The 16,902-nt window shown below is 44.2% G+C and overlaps 1 protein-coding gene across 5 annotated transcripts in view; it reads left to right on the top strand.

The window, feature by feature from the left end:
* Wdr27 (WD repeat domain 27) overlaps window positions 1-16,902 on the top strand; it is a 97,012-nt gene that overhangs the window by 27,249 nt on the left and 52,861 nt on the right. For all 5 annotated transcript variants that reach the window (XM_037200403.1, XM_037200402.1, XM_037200405.1 and 2 more), the window contains 10 exons: window positions 728-848; window positions 1,858-1,975; window positions 5,400-5,503; window positions 6,174-6,241; window positions 6,490-6,611; window positions 7,027-7,109; window positions 8,562-8,640; window positions 10,403-10,480; window positions 12,437-12,534; window positions 14,416-14,505. In XM_037200403.1, coding sequence (XP_037056298.1) covers window positions 728-848; window positions 1,858-1,975; window positions 5,400-5,503; window positions 6,174-6,241; window positions 6,490-6,611; window positions 7,027-7,109; window positions 8,562-8,640; window positions 10,403-10,480; window positions 12,437-12,534; window positions 14,416-14,505 — 961 coding nt within the window. The remainder of the gene's footprint in view (window positions 1-727; window positions 849-1,857; window positions 1,976-5,399; window positions 5,504-6,173; window positions 6,242-6,489; window positions 6,612-7,026; window positions 7,110-8,561; window positions 8,641-10,402; window positions 10,481-12,436; window positions 12,535-14,415; window positions 14,506-16,902) is intronic.

Below are 16,902 nucleotides of genomic sequence, written 5' to 3'. Positions count from 1 at the left end.
TTGCAGTTTCTAGCTGAGCCTCAAGCGTGTGGAACACGAACATGTGCACGGTCTGTTCTCTGTCGTCACCTGTGGTGTTCTAGGCTGTGTCCCACTGTGCATCTCAGCACTGTGGTGGGGTTGGGAGGCCTTTGGTCTGCAGAGTGACCTTGATGTGCATGTTTCAACAATGCTATATGGTATTTGAATGTAGCAAAAGTTAGAACCACTTCTTCAGCCACTAGCATCAGAGGATTTTTAAAACTGAAGATACTTACTAAAAGTTTAATGTAAACACTAGGTTTATTTTATAAAGGCACTGTTGATATACATATGATGAAGTTGTACACTGGGAAGCTAAGATAGTTTATTTTTTTTTTCTTAACTCAACTGCCGTTATCCTGTGTGTTCGGGCCCAGTAACATGGTAGAAATACTCGTGGCTCCAAGTCTGTAGCATGTGCTCTGTAGGTGCAAGTGGTCTTGGGACCCCATAGGTGGCTCTGTATGTCAGTGAATCACAGCCGTGTCTGACCTAAGATTCTGGACAAACGCCCCCTGTAAGTACCTGCTTGGAAGCTGTGCAGCTTTCAAGGAGGGGCTGAAAGCAACATTCAGGATAGTCCAGGTGTCTAGGAGAACCCAGGAGCATATCTGATGCAGCTTGTCTGCTCTGCCCCCCTTTCCTTCGGGTTTTACAAGTATCACTTCTTGAAAGAGACCGGTGTCTACATATTTTGCTTTTGTAGCTGTGGATCTTTAGTTTGATGGAGAGACATCACTACCACTGTGTGGCACATGTGGACCTAAGGAAGAAAAGCGAGACGTTCTCCACCCGAAGGATGATGGCTGGGCAGTACAGTCGGCCAGGTGTGCTTCTTGTGCTCTCCAGGCCTCCTGAATGGACACGGCACTCAAGGGCACACGTCAGGATCTCCGTGGATAGGGTGGGAAGGAAAACAAGGGAAGTCTCTGATTTGGGAAAGGTTGAGGGGTCCTGACTTCTGATGCCACCGGGTCCCACAGGTCCTGTTCCCTGGGCTGGAGGCTGCCTCACAGAGTGCACTGTGGAGCACAGGGTCTCAGGGAATGGGAGAACACAAACCCTTGGGTTTTCATCAAAGCGGGAGCTCAAGAGGGCAGGCCCTGCAGCGTCTGAACAGTGCATCTGAGCAAACTGGTGCACTGTCCCCAGGGTGCTGCCTCACTGTTTCCATTTCAAACACTGACCCATCTCCTTCAGGTCTCAGATCCTGCCTTCCTTACCTACCCCCCCCCCCAAGCCCAATACCAGCTCTGCTGTCCAAAATTGCAACCACTTGTCCACATCTGCCTCTTCCATACCTCCTCCACTCGCCTGCTCTGGGTCTCTGAAGGAGCTGGCACTTACTTGAGGAGTGATGGTGTCTTCCTTCAGTGAGGCTGAGAGCTATTGTGGGTGTGTGTATGAGTTTCCTTGACACTATCCTGCCCTATATATTTGTTCTTATGGATATTCCTTCCTTCCTTAGTTTATAGTTTTTGTATGGCTTTGAATGATTTTTTTTAATTAGGTTAGAAATTACTGTCCTACCAGTATATCTCTTTTTTTCCAAATATATTAAGCCATGATTTTTGTTATTTTTTTTAATAAGCAGTTACTCATTCTTTACTACAGTTTAGATCTATTTTAGGAATGGTGACGCTAACCTCTTTGCATTGACAGTCTCTTTTCCCAATTCCCCATCCCTTATAGACTCAGTCTAGGGTTCTTTTTTGATTTTTAGCTTTATTTTTCTTTGTCTTCAAAGTCTAAATGCTTTTTTGATTTATGGTTCATTCTGTTAACTGATCACTAAGCAACTTTGCTTCTTAGGTAATCGATAACTCTGTTCCCTAGAAGACAGACAGCGCCACTCCAGACCTGAGGTGGATAAAAAGGAAGAGGCTGAAGCAACGTTCCCTGTCCTGAGCCTGGCACATTGTGACCTCTGCCCACAGGATTCCCAGTGTGGAGTGTACGTATGATGAGCAGGGCCTAGCTGTAGTCACTAACTTTCTTAAGTGAGCCCGGAGTTCGGTTTTACAAATGATTGAAGTAAGCGCCAAGTTTTGTGTCTCTCATTATTACTAACTGTAAGTGTTCCTAAAATTCCATATTTTAAGTCTTAGATTTAGTAAATTTTGCCGGTTTCATTCAAGCCTTGTTAGCAAAAGGAATTAGATAACTTTTCTAACCACATATAGAACCTCTGTAGTAGACCTTTCCTTGGATTGTGATATGACGGTCTTAGCTCACGCTCTTTCCTCCCAGGTGTTCCATGTTAAAATTGATCCCTAGTGAATTTTACTCATTTATTTCTGAATATTATAAATTCTTGGGAATACAAGAAAGCATTGTCTAAGAGCTTGCCTTTCCCCCTGAGACAGCTCAGCACCTTTAGCATCTGTGAATTCAGCTCTAGATGGGGGAGGTTGCTTGCAAATGAAGAGAGCTCATTACACTGCCCGGGCTTTGGGAATAGAGCACTTCCCCCAGTACAAGTCACTTGGGCAAAACAGAGGCAGGAGGAGGGCTGGTTCCTGCACTGGAGTCACAGGACTGCTTGTGTCCTACCTCAGAGACTGGGAGTTCCTGCAGGCAAAGCCGGGTCACACTACTGAGTCCTGTTCACCATGATTTGTCAGGTGATGTGGGAGTGCTGGGTTGTGTGGTGTGGACCTGAGGAGGGGTGCCTGCTGACCGCTCTAGTGAGAGACCCTACAAATGCTCTACTGTTCAGGAGGAAGCGAAGGAACGGGAAATTCAACCAATACACACAGACTCATGTTTGCTTTCTGATGAGCTCTGCCACTGTGGACCAGCTAGCTGCTCTCTGAGCTTACTCTCATTTTCACAAAAGTAGCTGGCAGCATCTTCAGGTACAAGGACCATGGTGACTTGTGCTGCTGAAGGGCCAGCTTTCAGCAGGTCAAAGGAACTGCAAAGGGGTGGGGTGTCGGTGGAGCTGCACACACAGGAGACTTTCCTCGGGAAAAGCTTAACTCTTCACTTTATTTTCATTTCTGCTGCTTGCTCTACTCTGTTCTTTTTTCCGTTCTGTTCTTCTACCCTTATATCCTCCTCCTCCATCCTCCCTGATGTTCTCATCCTCTGTCCTCCCTGATGTCCTCCTCCTCCTCCATCTTCCCTGATGTCCTCTTCCTCCATCTTCCCTGATGTTCTCCTTCTCCATCCTCCATGATGTCCTCCTCCTCCATCCTCCCTGATGTCCTCCTCCTCCATCCTCCCTGATGTCCTCCTCCTCCATCTTCCCGATGTCCTCCTCCTCCATCCTCCCAATGTCCTCCTCCTCCATCCTCCATGATGTTCTCCTCCTCATCCTCCCTGATGTTCTCCTCCATGTCCCCTGATGTCCTCCTCCTCCATCTTCCATGATGTTCTCCTCCTCCATTCTCCCTGATGTCTTCCTCCTCCATCTTCCTGATGTCTTCCTCCTCCATCCTCCCTGATGTCCTCCTCCTCCATCTTCCCTGATGTCCTCCTCCTCCATCCTCCCTGATGTTCTACTCCTCCATCTTCCCTGATGTTCTCTTTCTACTTCTTCCCTGATATTCCATTCTACATCTTTCCTTCTACCTTTCTTATTTTTTCTTATCCCTTTTATACCTCCTAACAAAAATTTCTATGCAAGAAAAGATTACCTCATGACCACAAGTTGCATATTTTCCAAAAACAAATTGAAATCTTTGTACAGGAAGAAATTACATGATGATCACAAGTCACATTTTTCTTAGAAGCCCACAAGTAGTTAAACATGTTTCTGTGTATTAATTTTCCACTATAACATCTTCACCCCACATCAATGATTCTTTTAAAATTGATTAGCAAAGTTTTAAGCAAGCCAAATGTTGCAAGCCAAGTATTGCTGGGTCCTAACAGCTCCCTCATGGGAGGGGGTGAGAAAGCTTGGTGTCAATGACACAGACACCGGGAGGCAGGCGAAAGGCCAACAGCAGACTCATTTATTCAGTGATGGGGAAGGCCTTACATACCCTCCTCCCTGCACCCAGGCTGTGTCCTGACCCAGTGACATTGAGTGGTCACCCCTCATTGGTTGGGCACGATCAGGAACTCTGACAGTGTCTGTTGCTAGGCCCTCAGGCAGACTCCAGGTTGGCTCATGAGGAAGTACATTATGTAGGTGCCTTGGCACCTGGTCTGAGCCTTATCTCCTGCAGCCAAGTCTGTCTCAGCCAGTTCCTTCTGTGCTGGCGTGTAGCTGTTTGCAGTCTCAGTGTAACTGTTTCTATTTTATTTCTACTCTAGAGAAACTTTAAACGAGTGGTCAGCTAACCATCTATTTTTCTGTACACACAGTAGGGTCATTTAATTTTCTTTCACAACTTTGTTTTTTCAAGGTTCATACCAGGGTCTGTGATTAATTCTGTAAGTTACATGACCAAGGAACTCAGACCTAACCTTGAGTGTGGGGTCGTAATTGATTTCTTTGATCATCAGCCTGTTTTTCCATGGGCAGAATTCATGAGTCGATAATGCATGAAACTTCCTTGTTCTTATTTTCAACTTCTGCAAATCTCACATCTAACAAAGGGGAAGGTAACTTCTAACCTATTTTTGTCTTTTTTGTATCTCTTATTGGAACAATTCAATTGTTCCAATAAACCATTTCCCTAATCATCTTTACTACCCTAACCACCTGTATCTTTTAGGCTAACCAGAAAGTCCAATTAAATCATCAGTCTAACTAATCATCATTGTTCATATAAAAATCATCGTCATTGTGATCTATAAGTAAATTGCCCAGCAAGGAGTGGGATTTCTCATGAAACAATCACACTATACTAGATACAGTGGGATCCTTTCACATAGAAATCACACCTTGCCACATACAGCAGGAACAGGGCAGAAGCAGCAGGAGGAAGCTCAGCAGAAGCAAGGGGCATTCTGGGAACAATCCTCCCAGGGCTCTGCCTCTCCAGGATGAACCCAGAGCAGCTTTGCTCTCCACTGGGCTGCATTCTGTAAGCTCCGTCACTGACTGCAGCCCCTCTGACATGGCCACTGCAACAGTGATCACAGCCCATGCCTAGATCCTCCACATGATCGGCAGGCTTCTGGATGACTTAGCCATCAACTGCTTTTGTAAACACAGGAGAAAATACAAACCACAGTGGTCAGAATTGTCCAAGCCCTGGCTCTCAGGGATACTTGTTGCAAATAGACAGGAGCGGCTGCTTTGAAACTCAGTACTTGATTCCCAAGTATAATTAAGGGATAAGTGACTAGCTGAAGTGTCGGTGGAGACAGCTTTTGTGTTAGTCACACAGGTGTGTGTCCATCCCCGCCAAATGGAGGAACAGGAATGCTCAGGGATGTTGTGGCACTAACCTGAAGGAAGACTTTGTTTCTTCCCTTAGATTTTCTTCTGAGTGCACCAAATGCCTGTGGATTGGAAGCCCAACGGCTTTATTCATATTTAACCTGGCAAGTGTTGAATTGGAAGCTGCTTTACATTTCAAGGGTGAGATCTTGAATTCTTTGATATTAGTCTCTTGTAACTTGATTTTCTTAAAAAAGATAGATGAGGAGTAAAGTTTGGGGTAGGAAGCCCGACCATTTGAATTTGAGGTTAAGTTTATCAGTAACCACACGTGGCACCTGCTCAGATTGTCACTTACCTCTGGGCCGCAGAATCTGAAGGACATAGCTTTAGTTCTGCTCTTCAGGAACATTCAGCACCTCCATCTCTGAGGCTTCTGTGGAGCACCCCCCCCCCTTGTGTGTCAGGACTCTGTAAAACCCTCCTTCATCAACTGCGCCAGGCTCCTGTGACTCTCTCCTTCCATCTTTGGGTTGGGGCCTATGAGGCTCTCCTTGCCCTTCATGTGTCAGGCAGCTGTGTGCATTAGGTGTGTCCCACAGGCTCCCTCCCATGTGCATCTGTCAGTCCTGCTGGAAAGTCACTCTAAATACTTGGCGTTGGTCGAGACCACCTGCAGGAGGAGCTGTGGATTCCTGACCAGCTGACTGTGTGAAAAAGAACCTATCTCTTTCCACATTGTATCCCCAACTCTGTACATCTTACAGTCCAAGAGCGCTAACTGTAGGACGTATAACTAGCCTGCACAAATGAGGCAGCTACTTATTTCCATTTGTCAACCTCTCAAATATTTATTTTCATGAAAATCAAGAATTTCAGAGCCTGAGTGTCCAAATTGCTGGGTCCTGTGCTGTGATGAGTGAGGCCATGAGCCCTAAGGTGAGTGGTGAACCTTGTGCTGTGGGCAAATCTGTCAAGTGTATTTCTCTGTGCTCTGACGTGTACCTCTTCACTATAATAACAGTCTTGGTGATAGTTCATATGTAAAACTATGACCCATTGCACATGGGTCTCCCCTGTGTGTACATGTGAAACAGAACTGTCAAAGCTGTGTTTGTGGCTGGCGGGACGGGACACACCCACAGCCCTCAGTCCAGCCATGTGCTAATCGTTTAAGTGTCCCATAGGCATTTTGCATACTTTCATCTATGTTTGGAAATAAGATTGCCATGTTGGAAATCAGCCTGGCTGCTCTGCTGAGCTTTCAGAAGTGCCCTGGTGCTGGAAGGATGCTTTCCGTGCTGGAAAGGTAGAGTCTTTTTGCATATCGCATTGTATGTGGGTGCTTACCTGTTGGTTGCATTTTAGATATTTTTCATGTGAAGAAGTATAAGTAAACCTTGGAAACTCTCAACCATACTAATGATCTATGAAAGAACTAATTTTTCATGCCATGATTTTATTTTACTCAAACCTAAATGGTTCATAGTTTAACATAAAATGCTAGTTTATTTCAAGTAGAATGTAAATTATAACATAGCACTTTCATTAAAGTATGTCAATATTTTTCTCATAAAGATAAGGACCTTGGTAGTTTTAATTTCCAAATATTATAAGTCTATGTTTGCATGAGTTAATCTTACATTGTCCTTAAAATGTATGTTGCATTGAAACAGGTCCATCCTATCATTGTTTGCTCTCACATGTGGTTGTTTTTATTTTAGCTCCTGTGTCCTGCCAACTTCTCCACTGTATTTTGGAATTATTAAGGAAAACTTTACTAAGCCTGCTAATACCAAAAAACATGGTTAGTGTAACACACACACACACACACACACACACACACACACACACACACACAGATGTCGCCATCTCGCCTCACAGTCAGAACTGCCGAATCACTTTGTGAATTTACATTTGCCAAAAGAGAAATTCAGTGCTGCTTCTTCTGTCTCTCAGATTTATTACACATTATCTTCGGTTGGGAATGTGGGCCACACTTCTCTCCCTGAGTTTGGCATAATTCACAGGAACTCAAGGGCATGCCTCAATACTGATGTGATTTCTTGGGGGGACTTGGAGTGGTACCTGTGATAGACCCTGGGTAGTTGCACAATATGTTATTGCATCAATCACACTTCAGTGTGTGCTTCTGAAACAGCTAGCCAAAATCACATCCTGTCACAACTAGAAATAATTTCTTGTATTAGCAAGGCCATAACAATATTATTGACTATCTAAAAAATAGATTTTGATTAGTTCATTGTAAATTGTAGCCAAACAGTTCTCTCATGTTGATTCTTTCAAAATATATTTTTAAAGTTAACTTCCATGCTAAGATGGCAGAATTCATGGTGCCCCAGTTGTTTATATTGTAGGAATCATGGCTGATTGATGCTCCTTTGTTCCCCTTCATTGACCAGTGTAAACTCGGTCTCATAAAGTCTCTTGACTGACTTAGTTAAGAAGATTAAGCCCCTCCCCCCAGTCAGAGCCACCGATACATTCTGTACACATACACCACATCTACACATTTCCTTAGGGCCTTTTACCCTTAGACAACTGGTTCAGTCTCTTCCAGATCTCAGGGCCTGGTTTAGATGAGGCACTAAACCTCCCTTGTGTTTCTAGGGCCATCGTCTGCAAGCATCCATTCTGAGGAGTAAGTCGTTAGACCCTTGAGTTTGTGAGGCAGGCAGATCGCCCCTGTGTGCACCATAGTTCTTCTTGGTTGTCCCCTCAGTGGAATCCCTGTCAGGTTGAGTCTCTGTACTGTGGTCCATTCCTGTGTGTTCTTCCAGCAGGGACCCTGTACTGGACGGTAGTCCAGATGCATTACTGTTAGCTGGGCATGGTGCCACATGCCTTTACTCCCAGCACTTGGAAGGTAGAGGCTTTTGAATCTCTGTGAGTTCAAGGCCAGCCTGCTGTACAAAGCAAGGACAGCCAGGACTCTTACACAGAGAAATCCTATTTCAAAAACAAACAAACAAATAAAAAAGAAACAAAAGAAATACACAGTATGACACAAAGTGTGGGCTAGTATGGTCTGCATTGTTTTCTTGTACCTTTCATCTCCTTGATGAACATTTGGCTGTTTTTCCTTGGCTTGACTTCGGTATAGAGCCTTTTCATTTCATTAGGTCAGAAGGTCATTTTGTTAGAATTTTCCTGGGTAGGGAGACTGGGTTCTTTCTTTATGGGACAGTGGAATCGTCATGTTAAATGTTTGCTGCTTCTTTTATACCATGTCATAAAGCTGTGAGGAGTGCTGTAGAGGACCGGCCCTTGGTCTTCCACACTAAAATCAGGTCATCTGGCTATACATCGGCACCGCAGTAAGTTACCAGCCATTGTGTCTCTTGTGTCAGTGGCAGAACTGATCTGGGGTTTAGTGTGAACACTAATGTGAACAGGCGGGCAGGGACCTAAACAGGATTATAATGTGAACTAGACCCCAGAGTACCTCAGTCGCCATAAGGGTAGCCGCTGTGCAGTTACTGGTTGTTAAATGCCTATTGGTTGTTGATCTCTGCTCAGCTCCTTGTGTTATTGTCAAATGGTAAGGTTGGTTGTGGTGAGTGAGAAGCTGGTGGGGTGGAAAAGTGGAGAAAGGTGGTACATGAAAATGAGGTAGCTCACCACGGCCTGACTAAACACCTTCAACTGTTTTTGAGCCCATTTCCTCTGAAATTGGTGGCCTTTCTCTCTCCCTCTCCCCCTCTCCCTCTCTCACTCATAAATGAGCTTAATGAGCTCATATGTATGTTTTTAGGGCTGGCTATTGGGATTGTGTAACCCATCAGTGAGTTCGTCTTAGACCATAGACCCCTGATTAGAACAAATTTGCTGCCATGTCATGGTGTTAAGACTCAGGCTGTTTAAAATCCGGAGCAGCAGGTCTAATGATGAGGTCACTTATAGACCAGAAAACACAAAGTATCATGGGAGAAACCGCCACAAAGCCTTGAGGTTCCCAGTCCTTCAGGAGCTCCAGATTTCTTAAAGGCAAACTTATTTTTCTGTACAGTGTGTAGTCACACTACCCTCTTATCTTAAAGTTAGACCTCATGTGTGTCTTTAACGCAGTAGTCAAATTTGCCCCAGGGTCAGGAGCCCCATGGGCTCCCTGCACTTAGAGCATGTGACAAGGTGGGGGGTCTCTACCATTTCCCCGATGGTGCGCTCACCTCACCTTCACTCTTGCCCACTCATTCTCACCTTCGTCTTGAGACCCTGCTCAGGCCTTTACAAGGCCTCTGACCTTGGCCGTCCTGTATGTAACTGGAGCTCTGGTCCCCTCTCACCCCTTTCCTATCTAATGCTTCTTCTTTCCCCAGTGGCAACAACTGTGGATGCTGTTTTACTTGTTGTCTGTTCTGTGCTTGGGGCAGCACTTGGCTCCTTACACTCTCAAATAAGACACTCATGAACAGATGGTAGGTAGATAAAAGGAGGGAGAGCTGATAGGTAGAGAGATGGGTGGAAGGAGGAAGACATCACCAGAGGGAAAGAAAGATGAATAGATAGAAGGGTAAGTTAGTCACAGGTGTGTCCCAAATGTGGCCCACTGGCCACGTTAGCTCCAGGATAGCTATGAGTACAGCCAACACAAAACCATAAATCTACTTAAAACAATAAGGGATTTTCATGCGTTGAGTTTATAATTTGATTGCATAGTATAGTTTTGAGTGTGAACTTCATAGATGACAGTGTGGCCCAGAGAAGATACCCCTGAATGAATGATGGCAGATGGATGGATTAGAAATTCATGCACTGAAGAACAATGCAGCATTTTAATCTGTGAGGTTAATTAAGTATGGATTCTGAGGATCCACATTGGATGATATGGGAGGCTGGTGGTCCTGATACTGCCCTGGGACTTTGAGCTGAGAAGCATTAGGTAGGGTCACCAAAGAGGAGGTGTGACATCTCTGAGTCAGGGTGAGTGACTGTTTTTGGACTCAAGAAGAACAAAAGGCAGCTGAAAAAATTATGTAAGTTTGTGTATGTTTTCCTTGTAAAATGTAAATATCTTAAGAAACTTAGAATCCTAATTGTTGAGAGTGATATACACCTATGTGTATGTTTTCCTTCCAGTGTAACTATGTTTTCACCAAAGACTAACATCAAGCGTAATAGCAAAAGAACTTCAAAATTCAAGAACAATTACAAATGGTATGTACTTGAGTGTATGCATTAAGTAAATTTGAAGCAACTTAGAAACACTTTTAAAATGCTTTCTTGATTTTAAACAGATATATGACTATATATGCATAAATATGAATATAAATATGTCATTGATATGCATCCTTCAAATCAAATATGGTTGTCCCACTTTAGTAAACCTTTGGATATTTTGCTCTTTTTATTATGTTGCTAGTTTTGAAATAGTGAGTTTTTGCTGGAAGAAAAATGCAGTTGTAGGAAAGTATTGTGTGTGTTGGCTGACCACCCCTGAGAAGCATTTCAGGTCTCGGTGGAGACAGAGGGGCAGTTGTAGAGCCAATGTTGCTTCTTAGTGGCCATCACTGGTCCGTTGACCTGGACACACTGCAAACATAGCCTGAATGTACAGAGTTTGGGGCCTTGGGCTTGTCTCACGCTGAACTTTACATGATACATGATGAACATATATGATGAAAAAAGAGATTATGGGCTACCTAACTTAACTAACTCATCTTTATGTACCCCACACCTGCATTTGAACAGTGACTATTTTTACAGAAATGTTTACTGGAACATCGAGTGTTTGTGATTGACCTTGATCAGTTGCACCCATTACTGAGGCTTAGTGCGATGCCTTAACACTATGTACAGTGCTCCTTGATGAGATTGGCCGGCTTTTATCTACTACTCCCAATCTCTATGTCATCACTATTCTATGTCCAGGTCAACTTAAATTTTTTTTTTAGTGCTTACACATATGAGTGAGAGCATATGGTATTTGAGGTTCTGCAGCTGGCATATTTTACTTAACATCTTACAGTTCCCATGTCGTTTGCTTCAAATGGCAGAATGTTATTACTTTATGGCTGGATTTCCTTTTTGAATTTATTTTATTTTTACTGATGTGTCTGTGAGTGCTTGTGGGTGTCCACAGAGGCCAGCAGAGGGCGTCAGACCCATGCCATTGAAGTTATGGGCCAATGTGCGCTATTTATTGTGGGCTTCAGAGATGGAGACTGGGTCCTGGAAGAACATCAAGTGTTCCTAACTGCTGAGCTATCTTTCTAGCCCATGTCTGAGTACTTTCTCATTGTGTGTATAGACCACATTTATTTCCAGTCACATATTGGTGGGCACCTAGGTTGATTCTGTCTCTTAGCTGTAGTGAACAGTGCACCAGTGAACATGGACAAGCAGGTATCTCTTTGGCAATGATTTTATTTCCTCTGAGTCTATACTCAGGAGTAAGACTGATCATATGGTAGTTTTCATTTTAGTTTTTTGAGGCATCATCATACTGTGTTCCATGGTAGCTGTTCTAATTCACATATCCTCTCACCATGGATTAAGGGTTTCTTTATCTTCACATCCTTAGAAGCATTTATTTATTTTATGTTTTTTGGGTAGTAGTCTTGGGGTGGAGTGACATTGTAACTCACTACCAAGTTGTATTTACCTGTTGTCAGGACACTGAGTTTTTATGTCCTTATTGGTCAGTTGCATTCTGTTGGGAAGAGTATATTCAGAGCATTTCCTATGGGTTTTTGATAATTCTGGGTATGATTTTAACCATGCATATTGACATATTTCTTAAAAATTATTATTGATTTTTCTTTTAGTTTTCCTGTCAATTTCCACTAGTCTCCACATCAGAAGGTGAACATACACCTATAACATGAGGTGTCTGAACCAATAGAGTATTTGGTGTTCCCAGTGATACTGGGCCTCAAGGGTGACCCGAACCCTAGTGTTCTTCATACTACACACAAACCCACAAAGATACATGTTTTGAAGATACAGAATACAGATCCGTTTAAAGAGTATGATTCATGATTGTGAATGCAAGAGTTTATATGGATTTTCAGCTTTAATCATATTAAAGGATATATCTAAGTAGAGGGGAATATACTTAATTTCTAATCTCCCTTGAACTTCTCTTGGTTTTCTCTGTGACCTTCCTTAAAGTAAGGAGTACTCTCTGGAGGATTTCCTACCTCGAAGTCTCAGCAGGCAGGTTGCCGTGGCCCAGGAGCCTGTTGCTGTACGCTGTCTGCAGTACTCGGGTAAGCCTGTGCCTGCAGCTGGGTCTGCCCACCGTCCTGGGGTGAGTCTGTTTTTGAAGACACTGGCTGTGTTGGTCAGGGCTCTCTAGAGGAATAGACCTGACAGAATGAAAATATGTATGGGATCTGAGTCTCTTACAGACTGTAGTCCAGCTAGTAGAACAATGTCTATTTCCCGACGGAAAGGCCAGGAATCCAGGAGTTGTTCAGTCCACGAATGAGGATGTCTCAGCTGGTCTTCAGGCTGTGTTGGAATCCAGAAGAAGTAGGCTCTAATACCAGTGAAGGAGTGCCTCAGCATCAGGATAGATGAACTTGGCAGCAACAGTGAAGGGCAAGCAGGCAAAGAGCAAGAGCTTCCTTCTTCATATTGTTTTGTGCAGGTTGCCACCAGGTGTGACCTAGATTTAGGGTGGATCTTCTGACCTCAACTGATCCATATTTAGAATGGGTCTTCCTACTTCAAATGATGCAATCAAGAAACTGGCCCCCCCCACCAGGGGTGTGCCCAGCTGCTTGGGTTTTAGTTGATTCCAGGTGTGGTCAAGTTGACAATCAAGATAAGTCATCACATCGTACTGATGCTCCTAAGCATGGTTTGGGTCTGGGGTGAAGTGAGGCTTCAGTTGCACTTGATGAGGGTTATCACAGGGCACTCTGTCCTCCAGTGCTGCCAGGATGGCACACACCTATTTTACATGATGACCGCCTCACACAGGAGCCTGGTAAGATGACTTCTCATAGACCACAGGGGCATCACCAGGTGGTCTTGACACTGTCCTGTGAGTTGTTTCTCTTCCTCAGGTGGGCCATGTCTCACAGGAAAGAGCAGCGCTTGACCTCCCCAGGTGCTGCCATGTTCTCAAGTGTGTCTTAGCTGCCTTCCTCCCAAAGCTCTTTATGGCTCTCACTTTTTTCTTGATAGTGTTTGAAGGGAGTGAAGTGGTGCTTGTGGGAGCTGGGTGAAGGTGCCCTTAACCCCTTCAGAGTGGTCTTGGTGGGTCATCTAAAAGTTACCACGCTTACCACTCTGGATAAAGGAACTCTACTTTCAGATAATTCTAGACAAACATCTTGTGACAACTGGATGTGCAGCGCTGCCAGTGGGCATCTTTTGATGTTTGCTTACTTTGATGAAGTTGCACATTTGGCGAAGGTCCCCAGCTTTGACTGTTGCGAAAGTGCTCTTGAGCAGCCAGCCCTGCAGCCTGGGGCTCGGCCCTGACCCCTTTGCTTATCTTCTGTGAGTGGGAGGCTGCAATGGCCCAGACACAGCTGCTCTCTGGGGTTCTGATGAGGGGTTGGTTCAAGGCCTGACAAACCCTTGGGAGCCTTGTTATGTGTTGTTTCAGATTCTTCACTACCTGGTAAATGACTGTTTATCTTAATGTTCTCCACTTGAACTGTCAGTTGATCAGTGGGGTTCCCATGTTATTATTTTATCGAGCTGTTGATTCCTTTTTTTCTTTTTTTAAATTTATTTATTAAATTTAATTTTACATATCAGCCATGGATTCCCTTGTTCTTCCCCCTTCCATCCCCACTCCCCCACCTTCCCCCAGCCCACCCCCCAATCCCATCTCCTCCAGGGCAAAGACTCCCCCGAGGATTGAGTTCAACCTGGTAGATTCAGTCCAGGCAGGTCCAGTCCCCTCCTCCCAGGCTGAGCCAAGTGTCCCTGAATAAGCCCCAGGTTCCAAACTGCCAGTTCATGCACTGAGGACAGGACCCGGTCCCACTGTCTGGATGCCTCCCAAGCAGATCAAGCTAATCAACTGTCTTATTTATCCGGAGGGCCTGATCCAGTTGGGGGCTCCTCAGCTATTGGTTCATAGTTCATGTGTTTCCTTTTGTTTGTATATGATTTCTTTTTTTAAACAGGGGATGGACAGCGGTTGGCCTGTGGCTTAGCTAACCACCTTTCCCTGGTCTTTGATGCTAGCCTTTCTGGAACACCTGCTGCTTTTTCAGGTATCCTTAATCTTGAGGGATGGGACATGAGGGAGGGTGAATCTTGTGGGTTGTGCTTGTCAGCAGCAGACTAAGCTCTAGTTTTCTATACACAGTGGCTCATAGGTGGACTTGGGCTTTTGAAACAGGTTACTGCAAGCTATTAAACCAGGTGGAGCCTGTGTCCTTCCCAAATGCATATGTTCTGTAAGACAAAGCAGCAAACTATGGCCAGGACCTTCATGGGCAAAAGCCATAGCCTTTGAATGATTTTGGGTGATGAAGGAAGTTCACTCTTACAGAGATGAAATATGGTTAATTTAATAAAACATTTTCATTGAAGTATATTTTGAAATTTAATAGGGTTTGTAATGAATGTTTTAATACATTAAGCAGTTCAATGCCATTTAAAAATGAGAGTTAATGTGCTAAATTCCTAACTGATATATAATTTTCCTAGTTTTACAGCCAAGAATCCTTAGCTCTTTATTGGGATCCTAGAGCTTCTTGTTTAGAAACTTACACTTGCTAGGTATTTTTACTGAATACAAATGTACACAAAATATCTTTTGCCTTATGTCCATCTGCCTTACATACTCGCTTGGATAGCAGTGGACACTCTTGAAGTGTGAGATGGTGGTGTAGCCAGAACCATGTGCAGCCATGTTATATCAGAGATACACTGTGGCCCATGTATGTTGGGCCCTGGCTTAGCCTGAACTGTCTAGTCTGCTCTAGGGTCCTTGCAGCGTCTAGGGTGGTTTGAAAGAGAAGGGGATATGCCCTCATTGGTCTTGTCCCAGGAGTGGGAGCAGGGAATACCAGTTCCTAGCCTTCTGTGATGTGTTGAAGGACCATGCAGTAGCTCTCTATATAGAGTATCTCTATATAATCCTGCTTTGTTCATTGCTTATGCTGGCTTTCAGATTCAAATTGGTGCACTCTAGGTAGACAGCTGATGCTGTGATGAGTGGAAGATGGAGGATGAGAGTATTCTAGTGTTGAGTGTGTCATCAACTTCTTGAGAAACCTGAACTCTGGTGAAATTGTCCCACCTGCTCCTCCTTTGTGTGATCCCATGGAGCCTCTGCACCTGTGGGTAGGGGTTGAGGTGGATCAAAATATCCTTGCTTTCATCTGAGGAGTGTGAGGGTATTCATGTAACCAACCGTCTTATTAAATAAGAAACACAGAAACAATGTAAAAGAGAAAGCCGAGAGGTCAGAGCTCAGAGCTAAAATCTCACCCTTCCTCCTGCTGTCCCAGCTTCGCGAAAAGAGACCTACTTCCTGTCGGTTCGTTTTTTTATAGTATGTTGTTCTGCCTTCTCATTGGTTGTAAACCCAAACACATGACTGCCTCGTCACTGTCTGAATGTACAGCCCCCTAGGTCTTAAAGGCATATGTCTCCAATGCTGGCTATATCCCTGAACACACAGAGATCTTATGGGATTAAAGGCGTGTGCCACCACCGCCACACTCTTGCTATGGCTCTAATAGCTCTGACCCCCAGACAACTTTATTTATTAACATACAATCAAAATAATATTTCAGTACAATTAGATTACCACCACATGAGGGTGTTACTACATAGAGGTCAGGAGGTAGAATGTGCAGGGCAGGTATCAAACAAGTATATTGTCAGGTCAGGGTGCTCAGACATGCCCTGCCTCCAGGGCAGATATGAGCCAGTGCCAGTTTTGAGGCACTATGGCTCTCAAATGCAATTTCTACTCAGTGACAATATCACAGCATCATTTCCCTGTTGCTTTTGATTGTTAGCAGGCCTAGTGAATGCTTGTGATTTTTATTATTGTTGTTGTTATTTGTTTTTGAATTAGTTCTTTAAGAATTTTGTAAAACATATTTATCACCTTCCCCCGCCCAACTCTTCCCAGACCCAACCCTTCCTTCCTCAACAAACTTTGTGTCTTTTTTTTTTTAAACCCATCAATTCCAACTTGTGTTTTGCCTAAACTTTTGTATGTCTGGCCTTCCACTGGAGTTTGGATGGCCTACCAGGGACTACACCCTTAAAGAAAATGGACTCTCCCTCTCCCAGCAGCTATCAGTTCCCAATAGCTCTTCATGCCTACCTCTCCTCTCCATATTGGGATTTTGTCTGGCTTTAGCTTGCACAGGTCTTATGCATGCTGCCACATCTGCCATGAGTTCATAGGTCAAGTGCCCTGCTATGTCTGGAAAACACTTTTCCTTGTATCATCTACCATCTCTGGCTCTACAGCTTTTCTGTTCCTTCTGAAATGACTCCTGAGCCTTGGAAGGAGGGGTGTGAAAAAAATGTCCCATTCAGAGTTGATCATTTCACGGTCTTTGCACATTTACCAGTTGTAAGTCTCTGTGTCAATCATCACCCCTTGAAGAAAGAAATGAATGTGATGACGATTGAGAGGTGCA

Source organism: Peromyscus leucopus, chromosome 8a, assembly GCF_004664715.2.
Source record: "Peromyscus leucopus breed LL Stock chromosome 8a, UCI_PerLeu_2.1, whole genome shotgun sequence".
Taxonomy (NCBI): Eukaryota; Metazoa; Chordata; class Mammalia; order Rodentia; family Cricetidae; genus Peromyscus; species Peromyscus leucopus.
Note: the sequence above shows the minus strand (reverse complement) of the source record. Positions and strands in the feature narration are given on the sequence as shown.